Consider the following 24,170-nt stretch of genomic DNA (forward strand, 5'->3'; position numbering starts at 1 on the left):
CCTTTTTTCTGTCATTTCCTTTTTGCTTTTTCCAAAAATTTTACTATCCAAAGGCATATAACTTACATAGTGTAAACTACTTACACAGAAACAAAAAATTCTTGAAACTTCTTTGGTCCTCCTGCCATAAATAGATTTATTAAACTCAATATTCAACATCATGCTAATTGATACACTAAGCCCAATAACTCATATAGCCTATATCATTCAAAAAAGTAAGCAAAATAAGAGAATAAACTGTGTTTACAATTAACAAAAGAATAACTTAAAACAGTTCACATATATGATATCATCGAACTAGAATAACACGTATATATCACATCTATATAAACAAAGACGAAAACTTCATAGGAGTAGTGAGTACTAAGGAAAAAAGCTAAAAGAGAGAAAACACCAACACAAGTCAGCCCTATAAAAGAATAACTATGCTGGTCTGTATATAATATTCTTACAAAATAAACACAAATAAACCAAAACAGAGCAAAATAGCAACTAATTTGTAAAACTGTATAAAATAGTAAACCAGCCCATGTATTGAAATTTAATATGGAAAAATAAAGAACACTAAATAGAACATGAATAAATTAGCTTCTTCCTTCCCTAGAGTCAAAGCCAAAGAGGTATAGAACATGATGTTTGATCATTCTCAAACTTAGATGCTCACCTTGCAGCCCACAAAGTGTTATTTGCAGTGTGGACTGGCTACCACTAATGATTAACCTTTTTAGGTGAGAGTATTAGCTCATATAATCTCAAAGAAAGAATATGTTCAAACAATTACCAAAGTTTGTTCTTGAAAAATGAAACTTAAGAAAATTAAACTAAATTTCACAAATGTATATCACAAATGATCATCAAATGTTGTGATTAATCTTAAAATTTTAAAGGATTCTATTACTTAATCAAATATCACTCATAAGTTCAACATTTCAAATTCTAAAATCAAACAAAACAAAAACAAAAATAATAATTAAGTCATGAATCACCATACACACTCTACTACCATTATCTTAAGCTGAAATAATGAAACATCTTGGCTGAAATCTGGTATGCAACAAAATTGTGAAAAATACATTTACCGATCATGTATAAGTAATCACATAGCAGAGAATCTAAATTAACCAAGTTGTACATACTATGAAATAAAAGAGAGCAATATATATAGTACACTTAAAACCCATGTTAATCGTACCTCGTGTGCTTATGAAGTTTCTCCTTCTTAATTTTCTGAAATTACAAAGTTTGTATAGAAACATAAAATGAATAGAGTTAACCCATAAATACTCTACATAAATAGAAGAAAAATTAAAAGAAAAATCATTAAAACTGATTCATTAAGCACAATATTCAACATTAAGTAATTCATTTAATTTAATATTCTACAAAACCAGAATAAAAAATAAAAGACAATCTATCAAAACCGATTGATTAAACCCAGTAGCTCATATGGTCTATGTATTAGTTAGCGAAATAAGAGGAAAAAAATTGTTTAAATCTAACAAAAAGAAACTATCAGAACTACACATATATCATATATATAAGGCTTACCCATCCAATGATCTGAAATCTGAATCGTTCATGACAAAGGGGATGCCAAGAGTTGTGTGCGTTCCTGTGCATGTCGGAGGAGAAACCTTCGACTGGTTAGTGGCGGCAGTAGGTGATATTAGAAAACTAGTCTAACACACATACACATACACACGCATATATATATGAAAATGAAAGCTTAGAATACTTACCCACCCATACATCTAAAGTCTGAATCGTTCGTGACAGAAGAGAATCGGAGAGGTGTGGGTGTGTGCACCGGAGGAGAAGAGCTTCGGCAAGTTTAGTCCATGGAACGGTGACGAGAAGATTATTCCAATTGGGTGAGGAGAAACACCAATTTCAGGGAGGAGAGGAGCTAACTATTTCGGCTATTGGACACTGAAGTGGGCAGGAGAAAAATCAGATTAGTGCTTTCTTTACAATAGATGAGAGAGCTCTATTTTACTAAAAAAAAAAAAGTACGTAATCAAGGCACTCTTGTTTTTTTTTTCTCTCCACACCTTTTGTTTTAATATTTAATAACATTTTTTTAATAATGTCCAAATCCAGTGCTATTAATATAGCTTTTTCTTGTAGTGCCTGTATATCCTAAAAGACAGCATCCTACCTATCATGATAGACGTATTCAATTTCTTCGAACTTTTTTCTCAGTTTTTCTTCCATGCTTCTAAAAATATAAAATATTTACATGTGATTTGATCTCATTCAATCAGTATATTTCTCATTTTCTTCTTTCCTTGCATCCCATGATGGCACAGGAGGAGGTCATCTTTCATTAAAAATATGTTTAAATCTTTTAGTTAGAAAAACGAATAATGTTGAATTTATCCATCCTCCTTCGTCATCTTCAATTAGTTTTACATTACTTATATGATCATCAATCATTTGATACATGACAAGACACGTAATGGGAAAGTAATAGGGTGGCAACATTTTTATGACTAAAAATAATATACAACATTATTACTATTTGAAAAAATATCAATAATTTAGAAAGTAAATATGATGCATGAATGCAACAATTAAAACACATAAACTTATCATTTACTATTCCATGATAAAACAACCCAACAAAAAAAGTGTCGCCTCAGGGACGATCAAGTTAATTCATATATCGTATTAGACAATCTTATCTTTATTATTTAAAACTTAAAATAACTCTTATTTTCTCTTTTAAAAATAAAGTATCGCAGGTTTGGTCAAGATACAATTATCCACCGCAAAAGCTTAATTGTATCTTTGTATGTGTAACCCATTATTTTGAAATTCATGACTTAACTTAGAGAGTGTCGCCGTAGGTTGGGTCAAGCCTAAAATACATCACTCTTTCCTATCTTCGTAAGAAGCCAACCTTGGTATAAATATATCTAGAAACCTTCCTCATGGCGACAGAAATAAAGCTGCCTCAAGACCCTATTTATATTTCACGGTGCTATATTGATAATGGAGACCAAAAGTCACATTGAGATGTTCACCTTCTCCCACTTACTATTTTAGAATAAAGTGTTTTATTATACTAATAAATTAATTCCAAATTAATTACTAGTTTATTAATTGTTGATTGAGGATTTAGCCAACGATACGGAGTCACCAAAACGATAAAGATTTTTAAGCTGAATGCGAGAACTAAACGACACCGGGAATTATAGTGGTTCGGCCCCGGATATTAGTAATAACCTACTTCCACTTAGTATTTTTATTGATGTATTATGAAACATGCGATGAGCAAACTAGGGTTTACTGAGTTTCACAACCTCCAAAAAAGGATACAAAAGTTTGTGTATAGAAAACACTGATTCTCTCTGAATACAAATTATTCTCCCCTTTTAATGAGTCCTTTGAGTCCTATTTATAGACTCAAGGACATACATATGGACCAATGGGCCATGCCTACATTTTGTTTCAATAATAACAGAAATCATAAAAAAAATAGGGACAAATATCTTAGAAATATCTATCTTATAATTGTATTTGAACTCTGGCTTCGTTACCACGACCAGACCTAGTCGCATATGTCAGCACATTTTCTGTCGTACTGTTCAGCATCTTTCTTAAATCCATCGAGCAACTTCTCTTCTGGTCGCTGGTTGACTTGGATGTAATCACTAAATGATCATGCGCACACTAATCTTGCCACGTCAGCAAGTAAGTATTTTTTAGGGTAAACATTTGCCCCCCCCCCCCCTCCCCCCCCCCCCCCCCAAGTTTATTTTAATGCAATCAGCATTTAATAAACTTACTCGACCAGCAATCAATCTCATCTGTCAGTACTTTTTCGAAAAAGCAAGTAATTACGACCTTTACAGTTTCTCATAAATGTTTTGACGGTTATTGCAATTCTGCATATATCGAAATCCCATTCTCATCATTATCTTTTATTAACGCCCCGAGCAGTATAAATATAAGCCTTTTCATTTTTTACCCGAACCTTCTCTCTCTTCAAGAACTCAGACAATCCTTCAAGAAAACCTAGAGATTCCAGTTTGATTCGAGACGTCTTCAAGCAACTCCTTCATGATTTCTCCTACAATCCATACTCCAAGTAAGTTTTCGAATCCACCCTCTCATTTTTGTAGAAATTCTTATGTATTCTAGTCTTGATTCATGAATTTTCGTAACTGGGTTTCTGCTGTTCCTGAGAAATTTTTGGGTAACTGGGTTTAAGCAAACATACATAGAATAAGTATGCTATAATAAGGAGTTTAGGCAGTATAAAATACTAGACAATGTTTAAAAAGTAATGTGGGGTATAGGAATATTGATTTTGGGTCCAAAATTGAAGTGAAAGTTCGATTTTGAGTGTTTCGGAAAAATTGGGTTTTTCCCGCCTGTTTTCGGAGTTGAAAAGTTTTTCCGAAAAAACTTTTCACATTCACTTTTTGATCCGTTTTTTTCAAATTGTTCGCATGTTTATTGTGTTTTAATCAGGATGTTGCTGGTCCTATAAAAGCTTAACTTTTATACACGAGCAACGCTATCCTTGCTTTTCTCTTTCTTCTATCTATTGGTCGTAGATTCTCACTCCCCCTTTGCTCTTCTCAGATATTCATGCATGATCCCTAGGGAGGTGAGAAACCAATAGATGATGATCTTCTTGCTTTGCTATTCGAGGATCAAGAACAGCCTTCTTTGCCTTTTCCTGAGCCTTCGGCTTCACAATCAAACCCTACGACCAATCCTCCACACAACAAATCGAACATGGGTCATGTAAAATACACTACTCGTAGGAAAAAGAAAACAATAGATTCACCTTCTAACCAGCCAGCAACCAATGCCGAGGGTCCTTCAAACAACCCTCAACCCTTAAACTTTTCACCACCATACATTCAGCCCAAAGCTTGTCCTTGCAATGGCCCTCGAGCAAAGGTAGACTGATACATTGCCCCTCCTAGTGTCATATCGACCAGGATGGTGGAAAAATACAGCGCCTAGTCGAGGTATCACATTGAAGCAGGGGCAGTCTTACCCCTTGCATAATTTTTTCTGAGGGGCGGCCAATTATTTCGAGGTCGCCCCTTTCCAAATGACACTCAACGGATATAGAGTACTTTCAGCACTCTATATCCTATTCAACCACAAAAAATGGTCTGTGCCTACTCCACATGAGATAACCTATATGTTCGATCACAAATCCAACCCCAACGAGAACAACACGGGATTCTTCCACTTTTGACACCAGGATTCTGCTCACACATTCTTGAGTGATGTTACCTACAAGTCCAATGTAGGAAGGCACTTCCAGGAGTACTTCCTCACAACTGATTTGGTTGCCAACAACCTGGCCTTCACATGTGGAGGTAAACTTTTAATCTCTGATCGACCTTTAACTACTCATTTTTTCGTCTTTCCTTGTCCTTAGTTGTCTTTTGTTGCACCTAGGTCCATGGTACCGACCAGACCCCACTCCAGAGATGGAGATAAGAGCCGTAGCCTTGGTCAGCATGACCAATATAGAAAAAAGCGTCAAGGAGCTAGTCACGGAGAGCAATTTAAGGCTGGTCGACCTTTTAGCCTTTCTTGACTTGACCAGCATATTGTCGATGTAGACTTCCATGTTATTGCCGATCAGTTCTTTGAACATATGGTTGAGTAGTCACTGGTAAGTCGCGCCAGTGTTTTTCAAACTAAAAGGCATTACTTTAAAATAGTAAAGTCTCGTATCTGTTCGAAAGCTAGAGTGATCTTCATCAAGTGGATACATACTAATTTGATTATAATCAGAGTACGCATCCATGAATGATAAAATTTCATGTCCTGATGTAGCATCGACTAGCTGGTCGATTCTTGGAAGTAGGAAACAATCCTTCGAGCAGGCTTTATTAAGGTTTGTGAAATCCACGCACGTCCTCCACTTACTATTTGGCTTGGGAACTAGTACGGGATTAGAGACCCAAGATGGATAAAACGCTACCCTGATGAATCCATTTTCCTTTAGCCTCTCAACTTCTTCTTTTAGAGCTTTGGATCTATCTTTGTCGAGCAACCATTTTTTTGTTGTACAGGTGGATAGTTTTTGTCTACATTCAAGACATGGCTGATCACCGCTGGGTCTATCCCAATCATATCTTTATGCGACCAAGCAAAGACCTCCTGGTGTTTCTTCAAAAACTCCACCAATTCATTTTTCATTGTTGTCTTTAAGTTTTTACTGACTTTTTCAACCCTGGTCAGATCTATCTCTTCTAACTGGACCTCCTCGAGGTCCTCCATGGGTCCTATATTTTCTTCAAAATCCCCAAAGCGAGGATCTAAGTCCCTATCCTCACTTTGGGCAACACCCTATTTGGTGACTTGTTCACCTAACTGGGCTTGTATTTCATTTACCACCAGCAACCTTTTTTAGCTCCACTTCTCGATCTGCCCCTTCTTGCTTTTGTGATCGAGGAATTGTAGCATTCTCTGGCTTCTCACTAGTTTCCCAACACGCACTCAACTCCTGTGTCGGTTGGAAACTTCATGGCCAAATGCTAGACCGAAGTTATGGCTCACAGATCGACGAGTATGAGTCTTCCAATCACAGCATTATATGCAGACGGACAATCAAATACTATGAAAGTAGTGAGTAATGTCCTGTTCGCTGGTGCAACGTCTGCTATGACTGGGAGTTTGATCGACCTTGTTGGTGCGAGTCCTTCGCCAGAAAAATCGTAGACGGTTTGGTTGCATGGCTCTAAATCTTGCACTGATAATTTAATTCTTTCCAGTGAAGATTTATACAAAATATTGGCCGAGCTTCCTGTATCTACCAACACTCGTTTTACCATCATGTTGGCGATTTGAACATCCACGATTAGAGAATCTGAGTGGGGGAAATCAAACATGCTGAGCGTCTAGCTCGGAGAAAGTTATTGATTCTTCCTCTGTTCGAGCTTTTTTGGGAGTTCGCTCCTCGACATTTAGCATTTCGATGTCCTGATCATGACGTAGGGCTCTGGCATATCTCTCCCTTGACTTACCACTGCCACCTGCTATATGTGGTCCTCCGCAGATGGTCAACAATGTACCAGCGACCGGAGTTGGTTGTAGAGGAGGCGAGCGTTGGCGTACAGGTGCCTGCTCGTTGCCTCCTTGAGCCTCCTGCTGAGAACCTCCACCTGCTTGTACATACCTCCTTAGATGTCCTTGTCATATAAGGAACTCGATCTTGTCCTTGAGCTGGTTACAGTCATTGATGTCATGGCCATAATCGTTGTGAAAATGACAAAACTTGGTCGTGTCCCTTTTGGAGATATCTTTTCTAATCGGGGTTGGCTGCCTAAAGGGAATGGCAGTATGACTGGCTTGATATACTTCAGCTCGGCTATCGACCAGGGCCGTGTAATTGGTGAACCTTGGTTCGTACCTATTCTGTTTGGGGTGCTTGCTATCAGATGTTTCTGGTTCATTGTTCGCCTTCCCCCCCCCCCCCCCCCCCGCCCCATTTTTTCCATTACTTTTTCCGTTGTCATTGGATCTACCATACCCATTGGCAGCTTTGGTGGCGTCTTCATTGGCAATAGCCTCCTCGAGCTTGATATATTTGTCTGCTCGATCCAAAAATTCCTGAGAGCTCTTGACTCCATTCTTTTGCAAACTACTCCAGAGGGGAGAATGGCGTCGTACTCCAGCCGTGAGCACCATCATCTTTCCCTCATCTCCAACAATTTTCGCCCCAGCAGTTGCTCGCATGAATTGCTGGATATACCCTTTTAGGGTTTCTCCCTCCTTCTATCGAATCTTGACTAGCTGATTAGGCTCTGTTGGATGTATTCGACCAGCATAGAACTATTCGTAAAACTCCTTTACGAACATCTCTCAGGACACTAAACTGGCTGGAGGGAACTTGAAATACCACTCCTGAGCAGATTCAGATAAAGTGGCAGGAAAGATCCTGCACCGAGCATCACCTGACCCCTTTTGGATGTCCATCTGTATCTCAAACTTGTTCACGTGAGATACATGATCTTCCCCTCCTGTGAAGTTGGGTAGTATTGGGATCTTGAATTTTCTTGGAGTCTCCGCCACAACAAATCTATGAACAAATGGAGTGCCCTTTCTCCGATCAAATTCTATATGGGACGCTCTATTCCCAACCAGTTGTTGCACGGCCTGATTCAAGGCATCTATTTGGGCATGTACATCATCTGGTATTGCTGGAGCGACTAGAGCTGGGGGGAAATACTCGTCGTATCTTTCCCTTCGATTATTGAGTACATCCTCATGTTTTCATCTCTACGCCTTTGCTCGCTTACACCTAGTCGGTCAAAGACATTGGACTGTTTAGGCTGCTCTCCAAAATTTTGTCTTATCGATTGGTTCTCCATTGGCGGAGGATTTTGTCGTTCGCCTCTCTCTTTCTGCTGTTGACTAGCATTCCTCCTGCTAGAATCTGCCTCGTTATAATCATGGTCATCTCTAAATTGTGACCTATGAGTGTGCGACTTGTTGTTCGCACTGTCTCCCTCTCTCTCTTTGCTGGTATGTCTTGATAAATAGGGGGAGGCCTGTGTTGTTCGGTAGGTCCTCTGACATTACTATGTCGTGGGGGACCTCTGACCGCGATGCCTGAATCCACCCGTATTCTACCTCCTAAGGTACATTGTCCCCTGCTAGGAGGGTTTTTCTGCATAGTTATCTAGTGTCTAGGGCTTCTGGGATGCTGCTCGACCCTATTTTTCCTTTGCTATTGAGCATTATCTCGACTAGCTCGAGAGGGTGGTTGCTGCTCAGGATTTTGGACTGGTCTCTCTTGTTGAGCAGCAGGAGGTTACTATTGTCCTTGAGGATTACTTGGTTATGGTGGATTATGGTGATACTGGGGATGCTCTGAATGTTGATTTTGTTGAGGGTGAGTGCTGGGTGGTTGATCTGGTTGGGAGGTAGGTGCAGGTTGTCCTCGTGCCAATTGAGTGGTCACTTCTAAGGCCACAGTGGCATCTCACGGTCGGCAGTCCATGTCAGCTTGTCGCTCATTCAGTTCTTGGCGCTGCCAGTCAATCTCCCTTTGCTGCAGTACCATTGTCTTAGCCACATTCTCTTGATTACCTCTCAAACTAGCTAATTCCTCTTGCAATACAATCAAAGTTGTTCGCAAGGTTTCAACATCCATCTCCTCCTCTTCCAGTTCCACCTGTGGCTCATCTTCTGCTACATCTTGGGGAGGAGGTTGATTTGGCATATTTCCAGAAGTTTTCCCCGCTTTCCTGGTTGTTTTTGCCATTGATTTTCTTAAAGGTCTTGAGTTCAGCTCTCACTGAAAGCACCAAAATGTTGACTGATGATTTAGCCAATGACACGGAGTCACCAAAATGATAAAGATTTGTAAGCTGAATGCAAGACCTTTACTTACTTGAGCTCAATAACTATTCAATTACAAAATTAACCCTTAAGGGAACCAATATTCTATCCGTTAGGAAAGTATGGATTCCATTATTATAAATCATGTTCCCAGCCATTCATGATATTGAATCTCCAAAATGAAAGTCAATAGCCTCATTATACTAAGAAACCTTAATGAGTGAATCAAAAGATCCAATAAGCACAAACAAGAGTTCATGACTACACAGGATTTAGACGGATCTACAAATGATCATCTATTATGATAATAATTAAATCTTTATGGAAAACATTAAGTTTATAAAGATAGTTAATTCATATTGGTCTTGTCATATATAATTTGTATTATATACAGTACCTTTACCAAGATGTCTATCCACATCAGTAACCAAAATCTAGATTACTTGCATCTCGTATACTTTTTAAACCGTACTAGTAACCATTCATTAAAGATTCATTGTATATCATCTTAATTCTTTTGTACTAATACAAGATCATATCCTCATAAATGAATATGAAATTTTCTTGATATTCATATAAATTATTCAAACAATAATTATAACATTCAAATATAAAAAAATGTACTTTTATTTAAATCAGTAAAACGTCTTTCCATACTTTTAGGGCATTAATCCTAACAACGTCTGGCCTACAATGAAAGGTGATGCAATGGATTATGACAAGAAATGCAACAAGTGCTATCACTAGGCCAACATACCCCGAGCTCCTCCAAATGAGCTCACACAGCTGACAAGTCTTTTGCCCTTCGAAGTCTGGGGCATTGACTCAATCAGATCTTTGCCCATGGGAAAGGGAGTGAAGTATGCTATTATGGTAGTCGACTACTTCACAAAGTGGGTCGAGGCTGAACCTCTCACTACAATCACCTCCAAGAAGGCGCTAGACTTCATCATCAATAACATCATTTGTCGTTACGGGCTCCCAAGGAAGATAGTCTTCGACATTGGCCTACAATTTGACAGTGAGTTGTTATTTAACTCTTATCAAAGGCATGGAAACATGAAGGGTTTCTCCTCTGTAGCTCACTCATAGGAAAATGGGAAATTGGAAGCATTCAACAAGACACTTAAGGCCACTTTAAAGAAAAGGCTAGAGTAGGCGAAAGGCGCTTGGCCCGAGGAGCTGCCTAAAGCATTATGGAGCTACCGCACCACTGGTAGGACCTCTACTGGCCATTCACCATTCTCCATGGCCTACGGTTATGAAGCCATGATCCCAGTTGAGGCAGCAATCTCCATGCACTATAGAGGCACTTACGATCCGACCACAAATCATGCTTTACTGCGAGAATCTCTGGACCTTGTGGAGAAACTCCGAGAAGCTTCACAACTAAGTGTAGTGTCCTACCAACGGTAGGTGGCCAGATATTTCAACTCCAAAGTGAAGGATAAGAAGTTTGGGGTTAGAGACTTGGTATTGCGAAGAGTCTTTCTAGCAACCCAAGACCTAGGTGCTGGAGTATTGGGCTTTAATTGGGAAGGCCCATACCATGTCGAGAGCATCATGTGTCCTGGGACATACAAACTGGCCCGACTGAGTGGAGAGCTAGTGCCCCACACATGGAATGCTGTGAATCTCCGCCAGTATTACAAATAATATGAGCAATGTATTTTCTAAATTTTGTAATCATTTTGTAGCCTCTGAGCACAATAAGTGGAAATCGTGTGTACAAAACACGATAGATTAAATTCAGTGAATTTTCTTGTATTTTATAATTTTAAATCTAATTATTTGTTCATTTAATTTTAATACTCGAGGAGTACCTGCTCGTTGGCCTGTACAAGTGAATGCAAACTAGTCTCCGATCACTTGAGGGGCATATCTGGGTCATCTAGCAGGATAACATCTTGTGGCACACGACCTAGGAAACTAAGCTTGTCGTGAGCGGAGTAAGCCTAGTGTCAAAGTTTGCGAGAATGCATTAAAAATTCTAAATAGCCTACGGGTGGAGAACATGGGTTACCTCCCAAAACTATGCCCGAGGAGAAATAACAAGTTCCCGACATCCAATAGGCAAATCAAATCTTGAGTCACCCATACTCGGGTGCAAGTGTTAAGAGTCCAAAAACTTGAACGCCATAAAACCCAATAGCTTAAAAATGTGAACTTGACCCAGTTCCTGAGGACTTAGAGCCTGAAGACAAGTAACGAGTTCCCAATTTCCAAAAAAGGGTAAAAACCCCAACCCCAAGTAACCTGTACTTGGGGGGGGGGGGGGGGATTATAATAGAAAAGGCCTAATGTAACCTCCTGAGGACTATATGCCCATGGAGTAACATTGAGTTCTCGAACCCTAAGTTAATTTAGCCTCCTAAGCCTCGAGTTATTTAGAACTTGGGAACTTAAGGATACATCAAGTGCTAACACTTGACAGTGTACTAAAGTTACTTCTGAGGACTATGAGCCATTGAAACAACATAAAGTGCTTAAAAGCGTCAAAGAACTACGTGGATCGAGAAGACTCAAGTTACCAGAACTCGAGCATAAGTCCCTTGTTACACTAACTAGGGTAGCTAAGACCTGAGTCTCACGACTGAGTGCCACATACGGGGAAAAATTAAGGTTTTAATAAAATATTCTCGTGATGACAAGTTACATTGAGAGTTGAATATAAAACCTTATGAATTTTAAAACCAATTCGAAAAATTACTAAACGCCAATTAATGTGTTTGAGTGATAAGGCAAGAAGGCAAGTAAATAGTGCAAGCAAAGGACATCCTTGAAAGCTAAAATTATATACAATTTTGCTTGGGGGCTCGAGCCTTAGATTGTTTATACCCCCAATAAAAGAAGTGGCATGTATACCTATTTACATAACAAAATAAAAAGGAAAAATTACAAGGGCTTAGATCTTGCCCGAAGAGACTTCTTCGATCAAGACGATCACAGGATCAACCTCGGGAGTTTGACCCGCTTTTGCTGCCACACGAGCCTGTGTAACTGCAGCGTCATCAGCATGGAGATGCTCCTCGAAAGCATCCTCATGTTATATCTACAAGTCCTCTCTATTTTAGGATTCACCGGTAGTATTTCAGCTACTTTTCCACATTGCATAAACCAATTCTACCTAAAATAAGAGGATCAAGGCACCAACCACGTTAGAAAATTAATAAAGAACAACCAAATTAGAATAAAATTTAATTATTTTTGATATTGATAAACAACCCCCGTCAATGGCAGCAGAAACTTGTTGTGAAAATTTGATAATGCAAGTATATGTATCGTTTACAAGTAATAAAATAGAAAGTAAAGTATCATTCCCACGAGGATTGAATATTAATTACCAATGAATTAATTTCTTAGTTCTATTTGATCAATAAAACCTTGATTGGAAAATAATGCATTGAAAAGAATAAAAACAACTAAAATTAACAACTGAAATTAAAAGAACAAATATTGAAGAATTGAATTAATGGATGAAAACTAGGGTATGTAATTTCATCATCTACCCACTCTATATCTTATTAACAAAATTTCTACTATTTCTCTTCCTCTTGTAATAGCAGATCAACAAGGGTAATATATATTCTTACTAAGACATGTAGATTTCAATTATATGCAAACTTTCTACATCTTTGTGATAAATTAAACATATAATAGGCAGTAAGCAAAACAATCATAAAGCTACACAAACCATACATGTACTCTCGTCCAATATCAAAATTCATTTTTAATCAACTATAGCATATTTAACTCTCACTTCTCAAATTTTGAACTAAAATCATAAATCATGTAAATGGTGATCAAGCACTCACAAGCATTAAGCAAAAAGTTGAATAAATCACAATATAGTGGAAGAATTCATAGAAATTGCATTAAATCATTAAAGAGTTTCAAAAGCCTCCATTACAAACCCTAGAAAGTGAAATTAGTTCATAACTGAAATAATAATAATAATAATAATACCCATTAAACTAATTCAAAGCATTAAAATTTAGAAAGTAAAAGATAGAGAAAGAAAAACTCTATAGAATCTCCATTTGACGTCTCCTCCAATCTTCAATCTCTTTCTAAGTTTAACATAGTCTCCCCTCTCTAAAATCACACTAAATGGTTTTTAAATAGCATCCCTAGAAATTTGTGATGAAAAGACCATTTTACCCCCGTTTAAATGCAAACTTATGGTTTGCGTGTGGATGCAGGCGTCGTGGCTCAAAACCAATTGGCGTGGTGCCTTTGCGATATGTCCCAAATTTTGTAGTCTCTAACGTCAACAGTGGGCGACTTAAAATGGGTTGAACTTCTACAGTGCCGTGATGCACATACCAGCGCTGCGGCTCTTGGGACTCCAAAATCTTGGGCTTCCTAACTAAAGTTGGACATCGACTCTATTAATAGGCGTCGTGGCTCAAATTTGCTTTATTCATAAAATTGACTTCTTTCACTCTCGACATGAAATTTGAGTGGCCCACACATCCCTAGAAAGTTCCAATATCATATTTCCGTCAAACTTGGCATTTTAATACTCAGATACAAACTTTTCTTCTCAATCCACTCCATTCCTGTAACTAAATGCTCATCTGCAAATAAACATAAAACCAAATCATAATATCGCACAAAGAAACATAATCAATTAAATCCTAACCTAAAGCACACCGTAAAACGATATTAAAATTAACCTAATACCCACGACCACAGGAAACTTGGGTCTCTTCTTATGCCGGCCGGATGTCCTCCATGGCCTTGTGCACGACCTCCTCTGTGACCTTGGAATGGCCCGTGGCTTCCTCCACTAGTTTCGAGGAAATGCCCTCGAGGGCATGAATCCTAGACTGCTCCTCCGCCAAGAGGGTCTCCAAGTCGGAGGCATGAGTCTTCTCACCTTCAAGAGCCTTCTAGATCTTGGAATGCTACTCGAGGGTGATTTATGCCTCTCTGAGTTCCTTCTGCTCAAAGGACCTCGTGGTCTCGATGTCCCAGAGCCTTTGGCATAACGCAATAGTCTGCACAACAAAGCGAAGTTAGTACACAAGAATGCAGTACTTAGGTACAAATTCAAATTATAGAGTCTAAGAATTCCCTATGCCGAGGAGTAGCGGCAAGCTGCGAGGAGGGATATCTCATTATCCCCTCTGACACGGGCATAGATACAAGGAGGCATGTCGTAGAGGGTTCCGCTCAATCCCTGCAGAAGCTTCGCCGACCTGTCATGCTTTTGATTCTCCCCACGAAAAGGGACTCCAGCTCCTCACAACTGGGAGGTGGCAATGGGGTTCCTCTCCGAAGCCTATCCTTGCAAAGGTATTCCGCTAAATCCATGAAGTTCTCATTCCCTTTTTCCAGGCGAGCATTGAAATACTCCACGATCCTCTGCTGCCTCTCGAGCTCTTCCCCTTCATAATGTTCGGGGAAGATTACTAGCCAAGGTGTCCTGGCTGGAGGACTGCCACACACCTCAAAGGATGGGAGGTTATTTCCCGTTCCTAAATTCCTTCCTCTAGGGTTAGAGAGCCCCCACAGAGATCGATGGCCAGTGGGTCCTCCTACATCATGACTTCCTCAGTTAACATCGGCCTCGCGGGAATGGTCGGTGGAGCAGCTGTCGAAGCTACAGGGACCTCCGGGGCTGCAGGAACAATCGCCGAGGGCTCAAGCAGCAAGGGCGGTGCAGTAGGAGTTTAAATTTGAGAGGGCCTCTGAACCCTTTTGCGTTTGGCTTGAATGGAGTCAGCCGAACCATGTGATCTGCAAAAGATAACAAGGCAATAAAAATGCATCTAAGAAGCTCTAGTCTGAAGCATGTGACCTCCTATGGCTCCTCCGGGTGAAGAATGGAGTGGGAAAATTCCCTTACAAGTCGGCCCATCTTCTAAGTGGTGTTCGTCTTGTACTGACAAAACCACCTTGCATGCATGGACATCACCTCACCCAATGTCACGAAGATGTAGACTTCTCTTCAAGCGGTGGAGGAATGCATCGATAAAATCTCAGTTGTCTTGGAACTCCTCCGCATTCTAATGACCACCCGAGATCTGTCTGCTCCAGAGGAGCAAAGCTAAGACCCACACATGCTCAAAGCTTACCCCTTATCTTACTTGCTTAGCATGATATAAACTTATGGGAGATTTACCCTGGTAACACTATGAAGATTCCACCTCTAGCTAGAGCTCCTTGTCCTACCGAGCCTCAGTAGCGGCTTGAATTGTAAGAACATTCTCGACACATTCTTCCTGCATCCTTTGGTTATGCTGGAGGAGCGCATGTCAATCCACGTAATACATCTGGAGGTCAGCTTCGTTTTGGGACTTCTTCGAGTTCTGGAATGAAGAGAGGTCCACGGTGCCTAAATGTTGATCCTCCTTGAGAAGGCCAAACTGGCGGAGGTGAGCTTCCATGGTGAGGAAGCAGAGCTCCATCTCTACATCCAGAAGACCCTTCATCCTCTGGAGTCGATCATCATACGTTGCGACCAACGGAGTACGGCGGAGAGGACTTATCAAAAAAATATCTCTAAGTACGGGATGATTAATATTGGAGGACTAAACTAGAGGCTAAGTTTGAGACACTTACCAACCCTAATGAATTCCAGGAGAAGGGTAGGGTTGGTCGGCGTTAGAAAGCCACTTGTGAAGAAGAAATGGTCTTTGTAGTCTCGTGTGTGGCTCTTGTTATGACTAGGAGCCTTGTACATCAACCCTGGATAAGTGTACTTCAATAGGGTGTAATACCCAACGAACCTCTTCTTCCAAGGACAAGCCTGAAAATTGTAGATGTACAATATTTTGGCTGGAGAAGGCACAAGCCAGTTCTGTCTCTAGTATAGCACATACAATCCAGTGAGGACCTGGTCCCCATTCGGGGACAGCTGGAAGGGAGCTATGCCGACTTATTTAAGGAAGTCAACATAGTACTGATGTGGAGGAAAGGTCACCCCTGCTTTGAGGTGTAAAGCACTCCAGGCCCCGACGTCATTCACACTCCAGTGCGCCCTTTTTGAGTCCTGGGGCAGGCGGGCCCCTTTGACTCCATACTAAGAGAGGATTTTGTTTAGGGCCCCTCGATGCTTCGGCTTGCTGGGGAGTTGCTCTTCCTCAAATTCATCCACTTCATAAAGTGTGGTCCCTTGTATAGGACCCATGTTCACCTCCTCTTCTGAGGTGCAACACTGACCTGGCCACTCCGCCGCCAAAGGCTTATCTCTAACCACTATCGCTCGGCTCTACTCCAGGGATGACAAAATCCTCTCCTCCAGGATTTGTCATACTTCTCGGGCCGTGTCGATGATTTTGTGATCGAAACGGTAGAAGCCTTGCTTGTGGAGGTTGTGTAATTTTTCGTAAAAATGAAACAAGCAAAACCAAGTAGTTAGTGTCTTGACCAAAAGAAAGATATGCCAATACACGAGAACCGCTAAGACAACTGCTCGAGGAATGGAGGAGAAAGAGAAGCCTAACAGACTGGGGTGTCCTCAGAACCAGAAATTGGGTGCTGGAGGACACCACCAGAATTCATGAACTTCATCGGAATCTGGAAAATTTCAGATTCCGGTCGAATGCCCAGAAATGCAAAAAAAATGCAGATAGGCCCAAATGGGCCATATTGGCTATTTTTAACACCAAAACGGACCTAAAAAGACTAGATAGATCAAAATAACATCTAAATCCCAGAAACCACGACAGCCTATGCATGTGTTCGAACTTAAAAATCCTCTGATAAGTGTTGTAATGTGTCCGAACTCGAAAATACTTCACGTCGTTGACCCAAAAAAAGCTTGATTCTCTCCAACTGCCCATGTCTCCAATGAGGGAACTCTTGTGAGAATTTCAATTTGGGAAGGATGAAAGGAGTTGAGGAGCTCTAGTTTTTGAGAGAGTTTCAAATGCTAAAAGTGCTGAAATGGGAGGCAAAATTCAAGTTTTATACTTGAGAACATGGGGAGGAAGCAACTCATCCCTGACCGTTGATCACATATGGAGTAGGCACTCGAGCATGATCCAATGGTCATGAATATCAAGGCACATTTTGCGATCATAACGTGGAAAAGTACACCTCGGGACAGGGCTAAAGGACACTTCGGGTGCAGATTGGACGTCTTGTGCGTGGAATGGACTCCTCATTAATTGTAATGATTGATGTGCCCAATAATGGGGAGTTGATATGTGGCATTACTTTTTTGAAGTGTGATGTCTCGGTTAGCCCAAATGTCACCCCCTAAATACGTCCCTTAAAATCACTCCTCTCAGTCCAAGTCTCCACTATATGAGGACAAGCAAAAACATGGCGGAAAAATGTCGTCCGTGTTTTCACCAAATGACATGTGGCACTCATCAAAGAAGTGATTAAGCTCCACGAAATCTAATGAAGTCCTTAAGAGCTCACCTAGAGCTCTTCGGAAGGTAGGTCCTTCCCTTTATGATGTGATCTGCTTCAAGAGGTTAATGTCTCCATGTAAGGTTACATTCCGAGGACCATTATTGTGGTCCTCCCATTATCTTATTCATCTAGTCCTCCAGGCTTGGGAAGTTTTCCTTGGGGCCTGGGGTGAAGTTTCAAGTGTCATGGACGACAACCCTGGACCACCAACAACCATTTGACAAAGTTACTATTCCCTCAAGTATTGGTGTCGAGTCGGAACAGTCGACAAGTAGCATGTCCCTGTGTGATACGTGGGAACGTGTGCAACTACCCCCTGAAAGTGTCTAGGTGTGTCTCCCTGAAAGCTTGTGGGTTGTAACCTTAGAAATGGGCCCCGTGTGATACGCATGGGCCCAACACCACCTTTATTATGAGAATATGTATTAACTAGCATTTAGCCCCCACTTAATTGGGAATGTTTGTAAATAGGGCTAGGGCACCCATTGTAAAGGCTCTCCTAGCTGTTTTTTTTTTTTTATCAAAAGGAGAAGAAATTTCATTGATCAAACAAGCTGAATACAACAAAAGGGAGAGAACAACCAACCCTCAACATATTACATGCAATTCACAAACTCAATCATTTGCCGTTCTCTAGTAGATAAATGCCTAGAAGAAATGTTAAGAACTCTAGCTTTAACAGAGTACCTAATCAAATGATCAACTTTAAAAATAGTAAAACAACTATCTCCAAAATAGCAAGAATTACGATTTAACCAAATGAAATAAATGGAAGCAGCAAGAGTTGCAGCCACAATGTGATGAAGCCAACCAGACTTCCTATTGGTTATCCAAGCAGTCCAGTCCTTGTATTTTTCAGGCCAAGTAACCCCTCCAAGCCAGTTGGAAACAAGCTGCAAAACCTTCTTGGAGAAGATACACTCAAAAAATAAATGGCCATGACTTTCTTCAACAAGTCCACAAACCGGGCATAGCACAGAAGCAACAACAACATGACGAAGGTACAACAAATCTCTAGTAAGCAGGTGCTGATTAACAGCGTGCCAAAAAATAAATCTGTGCTTAGGAACAGATAGCTTGCACCAAATAGTTCTCTCATACTCTATACACTCACAAGAAAGAAGTTGAACATACAGGGTACCCAAATGAAGTTTACCCTTTATCACAACGGCCTCCAAAGTGGAGCGAGAAATAGAACTACAGAATGAGATAAGTTTTTGCCAATAACAACTAGAGTCATGCTTTAACACATGATCCCAGAGGCTATCCCCTTTAAGATAAATGCAGTTCACCCACTTAACCAAAAGTTGATCTTGTTTAGAGGCAATAGCCCAAATATATTTGGCAAGAAAAATTTTGTTCCAAGAAGGCCCCTCACGAAAACCCGAACCACTGAAAGACTTAGGATGATAAACTTGCTCCCAAGGAGTGAAATGAAAGCTGCTTCAGGATCCATTCTCCCCCCAAAGGAACTGCCACACATCCTGTCAATTTCCTTAACAACACTCTGAGGAAGCAAGAATATGCTCATCCAATAATTACGAATTCGAAGCAAAACCGAATGAATAAGTTGGACCCTACCAGCATAAGAAAGGTGGCGACTAGCCCAAACATTGAGATGTAGCTAAATCTTCTTAAAAATGATATCACAGTCAGTAGCCTTCCACTTGGTAGGCCTAAGAGGAACCCCAAGGTATTTCAGCAGAAAAACACCCTCATTCAGCTTCGAACAGACCAATATTCTAGCTTTAATCTCAGCTGGAACTCCTCCAATGTAAATTTTAGAGTAATTAATCTTTAGACCCGAAGAGATGCTAAACTCAGAAAACACCTCTCGAATAACTTGCACAGAGGAGGAGGTACCTTTGCAAAAAAGAATGAGGTCGTCAGCAAAGTAAAGACTAATTCGATTCAAAGACTTACACATTGGATGAAATCTGAACCGATTTTCCTTGGAAGCCTTAATCAACAGACGGGTGAGATACTCCATCACAATAACAAATAGCAAAGGAGAAATGGGATCTCCTTGCCTAAGCCCTTTTCCTCCTTTAAAGTGCCCTTGAATCCTACCATTTAGAACCAGAGAATAAGACGAGCCCTGCAAGCAAACCATAATCAATTTTATGAACTGACTAGGAAAGAAAAGCGTATTAAGTAAATTCTCCAAGAAATCCCAGTCAATAGTATCATACGCCTTACTTAGATCAAGTTTCATTGTGCGCCGAGGGGAGCTATTTTTCCTATTGTACCCCTTAATTAAATCTTGAAAAATAAGGACATTGTAAGCCAGAGATCTATGCTTTATAAAAGCTCCTTGATTAAGATTGATCAGAGAATAGAGAACAATAGCCAACCAGTTACTAAGCATTTTAGAAATGCATTTGTATATGGTATTGCAACAAGCGATCAGTCTGATATCAGAAGCCAAAGATGGGTGATCCACTTTTGAAATGAGAGAAATGAGGGTATCATTGAGCAAGTGAGGAATTCTGCCTGTTTCAAAGAAGTCCAAAACAGCCATAGAAACTTCCTTGCATATATCCTTCCATAGAGTTTTGAAGAAACCCGCCCCATAACCATCCGGGCCAGGAATTTTGACTGAGTGAATACCGAACAAGGCTAAACGAACATCTTGGAGGGTAAGCGACTTTATTAACTTCATCTGATCATCAAAATTCAGAACCGGACCGTGACCAATACAACTGGGATCAATACGACCAGTAAACCTGCTAGCATAGCCCAAATGATTCTTAAAATGCTGGAAAAAATAATTAATTACCTTCTCATAATCATCCACAAAGTGACCATCAGCATCAATATAAGAAACAATGCGATTAGTAGCACGCCTTTGCTTCAAACTAGCATGAAAAATGAGGAGTTTTCATCACCAAAGCGGAGCCAAGTGATTTTACTTTTTTGGCGAATAAAACTAGCATAAGTCGTCTCATGCTTACTGTAATCCAACTGAGCTACTCTTTCTTTATCCAGTAAGAAGGCATTCATAGGATCCGAGTGAAGAGCAGCTTGGGCCAGCTGAAATTTATTTTTACTTTCCTCATAGTTACAAACAACATCTCCCATAGATCTCCAATTAAACTTCTTCAAAATATGTTTGAGTCTAGTGAGTTTCCCAACAAGTTTAACCAACCCTTGGCCCTCTAAAAGAGCATTCCAGCTAGATAGATCAGTCTCCCTAAATTTTGCATTATCAGCCCACATATTATAGAACCGAAAAGGCTTCACTCCCGACCTTCTGAAATCCACTTGTTTGATAAGAAGGAAACAGTGATCAGAAACCACATCCCATTGAGCAACAGCAGCAGCCAACGGGAAGGTATCACTCCAACTCTCATTAGAAAAAACTCTGTCCAACTTGGAGAAAATGCGAGCTCCCCCGTCTTGTTTATTAGACCAAGTGTAAGCTGGCCCCAAGGACTTCATTTCGGCAGCCTCCCCTAAATCTAGCCACTGGCGAGCATCCTCCATTTCCTTCACAGAAATAGGTCTTCCACCAAGTCTATCATCTACATTAAAAACAACATTAAAGTCTCCCAAAATGATCCAAGGCTTAACAGGCCTCTGAACAGTAGATAAATCATACCATAATACTTTCCTAGTCTCCAAATGATTAGAACCATAGACTATAGAGATACAATAATCATGGCTCCTACCAAGCAAACAAACTCTACTGTGTAAGAGTTGATCACTCTCCTGAAGAATATCAATCTTCACCAGATGAGCTTTCCATATTAGCAAAATTCGACCCTCCAAAATAGAACTGCTATAAAAATTCCAACCAGCAAAAGTTGAAGTCATTACATCATTTATTCTAGCTCCTTTGAGTTTTGTTTCAAGCAATGCCCCAATACCAATTTTATTCAATCTGCAGACATCCAATATTGCCATCTGCTTATTCTTTTTTATTCATCCCCCTAACGTTCCAACTCAAAATATTGCAGCAATCCATTCAAGTCAGATGGTAAATTCAACTCAGTCGTGTGCTTCTGTTTTTCTTGCAAAATGCTGAAGGAGTTCCTCTGCAATTCAGTGTGTATCGGAGCAGTGGTTTTCATCATCCCAAGTTTCCTTGGATTGGTCCATTTGGATCCAATTGGAGCATTTGGATCAGTAGCAAGATGAGGCATCTCTTGTGGTTCCTATTGAGCCTGGGTACTGTTATCCGGAACATCTTTAGCAATGCCACTTGCTTCAGCTGAATCTTTACTTGTCTGGTTTATTGTCTCTGTCGTCCTCCTAACAAGTTTAGGGGCATGCTTACAAGAGGCAGTATTGTGACCCAGCTTCTTACAACAAGAAAATTTAGTGGGTAAGCACTCATAATCAACAGGTTGTTCCATTACCTGACCTCTCTCATTAAGATAGTTAATATGCATAGGGAGATGTTCAACAATTTCCATATCAACAAGGACTCTAGCAAACTTGATCATAGATCTAGTTTTAGTAACCTTATCAATCATAATGGGGGTACCAATCGTGCTAACAAGAGCACTCAGACAGTTCACACTACAATATTGCAAACCAAGACCAGGTAATCGCATCCAAACAGGCACAGATTTTACTGAACTTAAAGACTCAGCATCAGATGTCCATGGTCAAAGCACTACTGGTTTCTTGTCAAAATGAACCACTCCTGATTCAAGCACCAAATCTCTAGCAGCCTCATCTCGAAATTTAACCATTATGAAACCAGAATACATTCGGGCCACATGGTCAATTCCAAGCTTACCCCAAATCCTCCTAATGAATCCTTCAAAAACAGCAAGGGGAGGGTTAGCACCAATTACTATACAAATCAGAGCTGATTTCCAGAAGGATGCCTCCATTTTGACCTCATCCATATCCAATTGAGCCACTAATTTTCCATCTCGCTGAATCAGATCCAGATAGTGAAGCTTTGTACAACCAAAAGTTGGGAGAGATTCCATAAACCGAGCCCAATTTTCTTTTGCCGAGTCTTGGAAAGACTGCGCTTCAACTTCTGCAGCCCACGACGTCGGGTTAGGAGTCTCAGCATTGTCAACAGGAACCTTCTCAACTGGATCAGGAAGCACTGGTTCAGACCTCTTCTCCTCAGATGCAGCAACCGCTGTCACAATGGTCCCTTCCTCATCAATCTATCCATTGGATGAAGGGAGCTCTGAAACACTCACTTTGGCAAGCTTCTGCACAGACTTTCTTCTTCTCGCCATGGAGAGAGAGAAGGCTGTAACCATGCTCTTTAAGGCTCTCCTAACTTTTTGTATTCAAAGCATTGCTAAAACGCTGCCTGAAACTTCATAGAAACTTGACTCCTCAAGCCCCTTAAATCCAAATACAACCACCTCATGGACTAGGGTTAATTAATAGCATGAACCATGTAAATCCATGTGTTCTTTACTGCATTTCTTTAAGCTTTGGTTTAATTAGTTGATAGCGAAAAAGACAGTCAATAACTTTGTTTGAGATTATGAACCACATCATAAGTGGCTACTTTTCTTGTTTGTTTTGGTGTAGATGGATCTCTTGTTATGATTCTAGTTTTATGATTTAATACAAATTTTAATTTAGTCCAATATTGCTCTTGTGTTCTACTTGGGTTTATTGATGTTATAAATTGTGATTTATATATTGTAATGCATTATATTATTATAAATTGAGGCTATATTTAGATTGTGAGAATTATTACTCAAGAGGACAACATTTAAACAATCTGATAATGGGTAGAACAACTTAGATTGTGTGAGATCGAGAGATAAGCATGGATCTGGGTAGCCAAAATAGTTATGGATTGTGAAATTGAGAGGTGGAATATTTAGAATTGTTAGTTAACAAATTTGTTTCAGATTATGAACATCATCATGAGTGGCTAGTTTTCTTGTTTGTTAGGGTGTAGATGGATCTTTTGTTATGATTCTATTTTTATGATTTAATGCAAAGTTTAATTTAGTCCAATATTGCTCTTGTGCTCTACTTTGGTTTATTGATGTTATAAATTTTGATTTATATATTATGATGCATTATATAATTATAATTGAGGCTATATTTAGATTGTGAGAATTATTACTCAAGAGGACAACATTTAAACAATCTGACAGCATATAGAACAACTTAGATTGTGTGAGATCGAGAGACAAGCATGGATCTAGGTAGCCGAAATAGTTATAGATTGTGAAATCGAGAGGTGGAATATTTAGAATTGTTAGTTAACAAATTTGTTTCAGATTATGAACTACATCATGAGTGGCTAGTTTTCTTGTTTGTTAAGGTGTAGATGGATCTCTTGTTATGATTTAGTGCAAAGTTTAATTTAGTCCAATATTGCTCTTGTGTTCTACTTTGGTTTATTGATGTTATAAATTTGTATTTATATACTATGATGCATTATATTATTATAATTGAGGCTATATTTAGATTGTGAGAATTATTACTCGAGAGGGGAACATTTAAACAATCTGACAGCATGTAGAACA

General features: G+C 39.8%; 1 protein-coding gene across 1 annotated transcript; it reads right to left on the bottom strand.

The window, feature by feature from the left end:
• Positions 1-18,296: 18,296 nt before the first annotated feature.
• LOC133806236 (uncharacterized) lies at positions 18,297-21,606 on the bottom strand. Its single transcript, XM_062244361.1, has 3 exons — positions 20,560-21,606; positions 19,351-20,458; positions 18,297-18,970 (listed from the first exon to the last, which is right to left on the bottom strand). Exons 1-3 carry the CDS (start codon positions 21,604-21,606, stop codon positions 18,297-18,299), a joined length of 2,829 nt encoding a protein of 942 aa, XP_062100345.1.
• Between the last annotated feature and the right edge of the window lie 2,564 nt (positions 21,607-24,170).

Source organism: Humulus lupulus, chromosome X, assembly GCF_963169125.1.
Source record: "Humulus lupulus chromosome X, drHumLupu1.1, whole genome shotgun sequence".
Taxonomy (NCBI): Eukaryota; Viridiplantae; Streptophyta; class Magnoliopsida; order Rosales; family Cannabaceae; genus Humulus; species Humulus lupulus.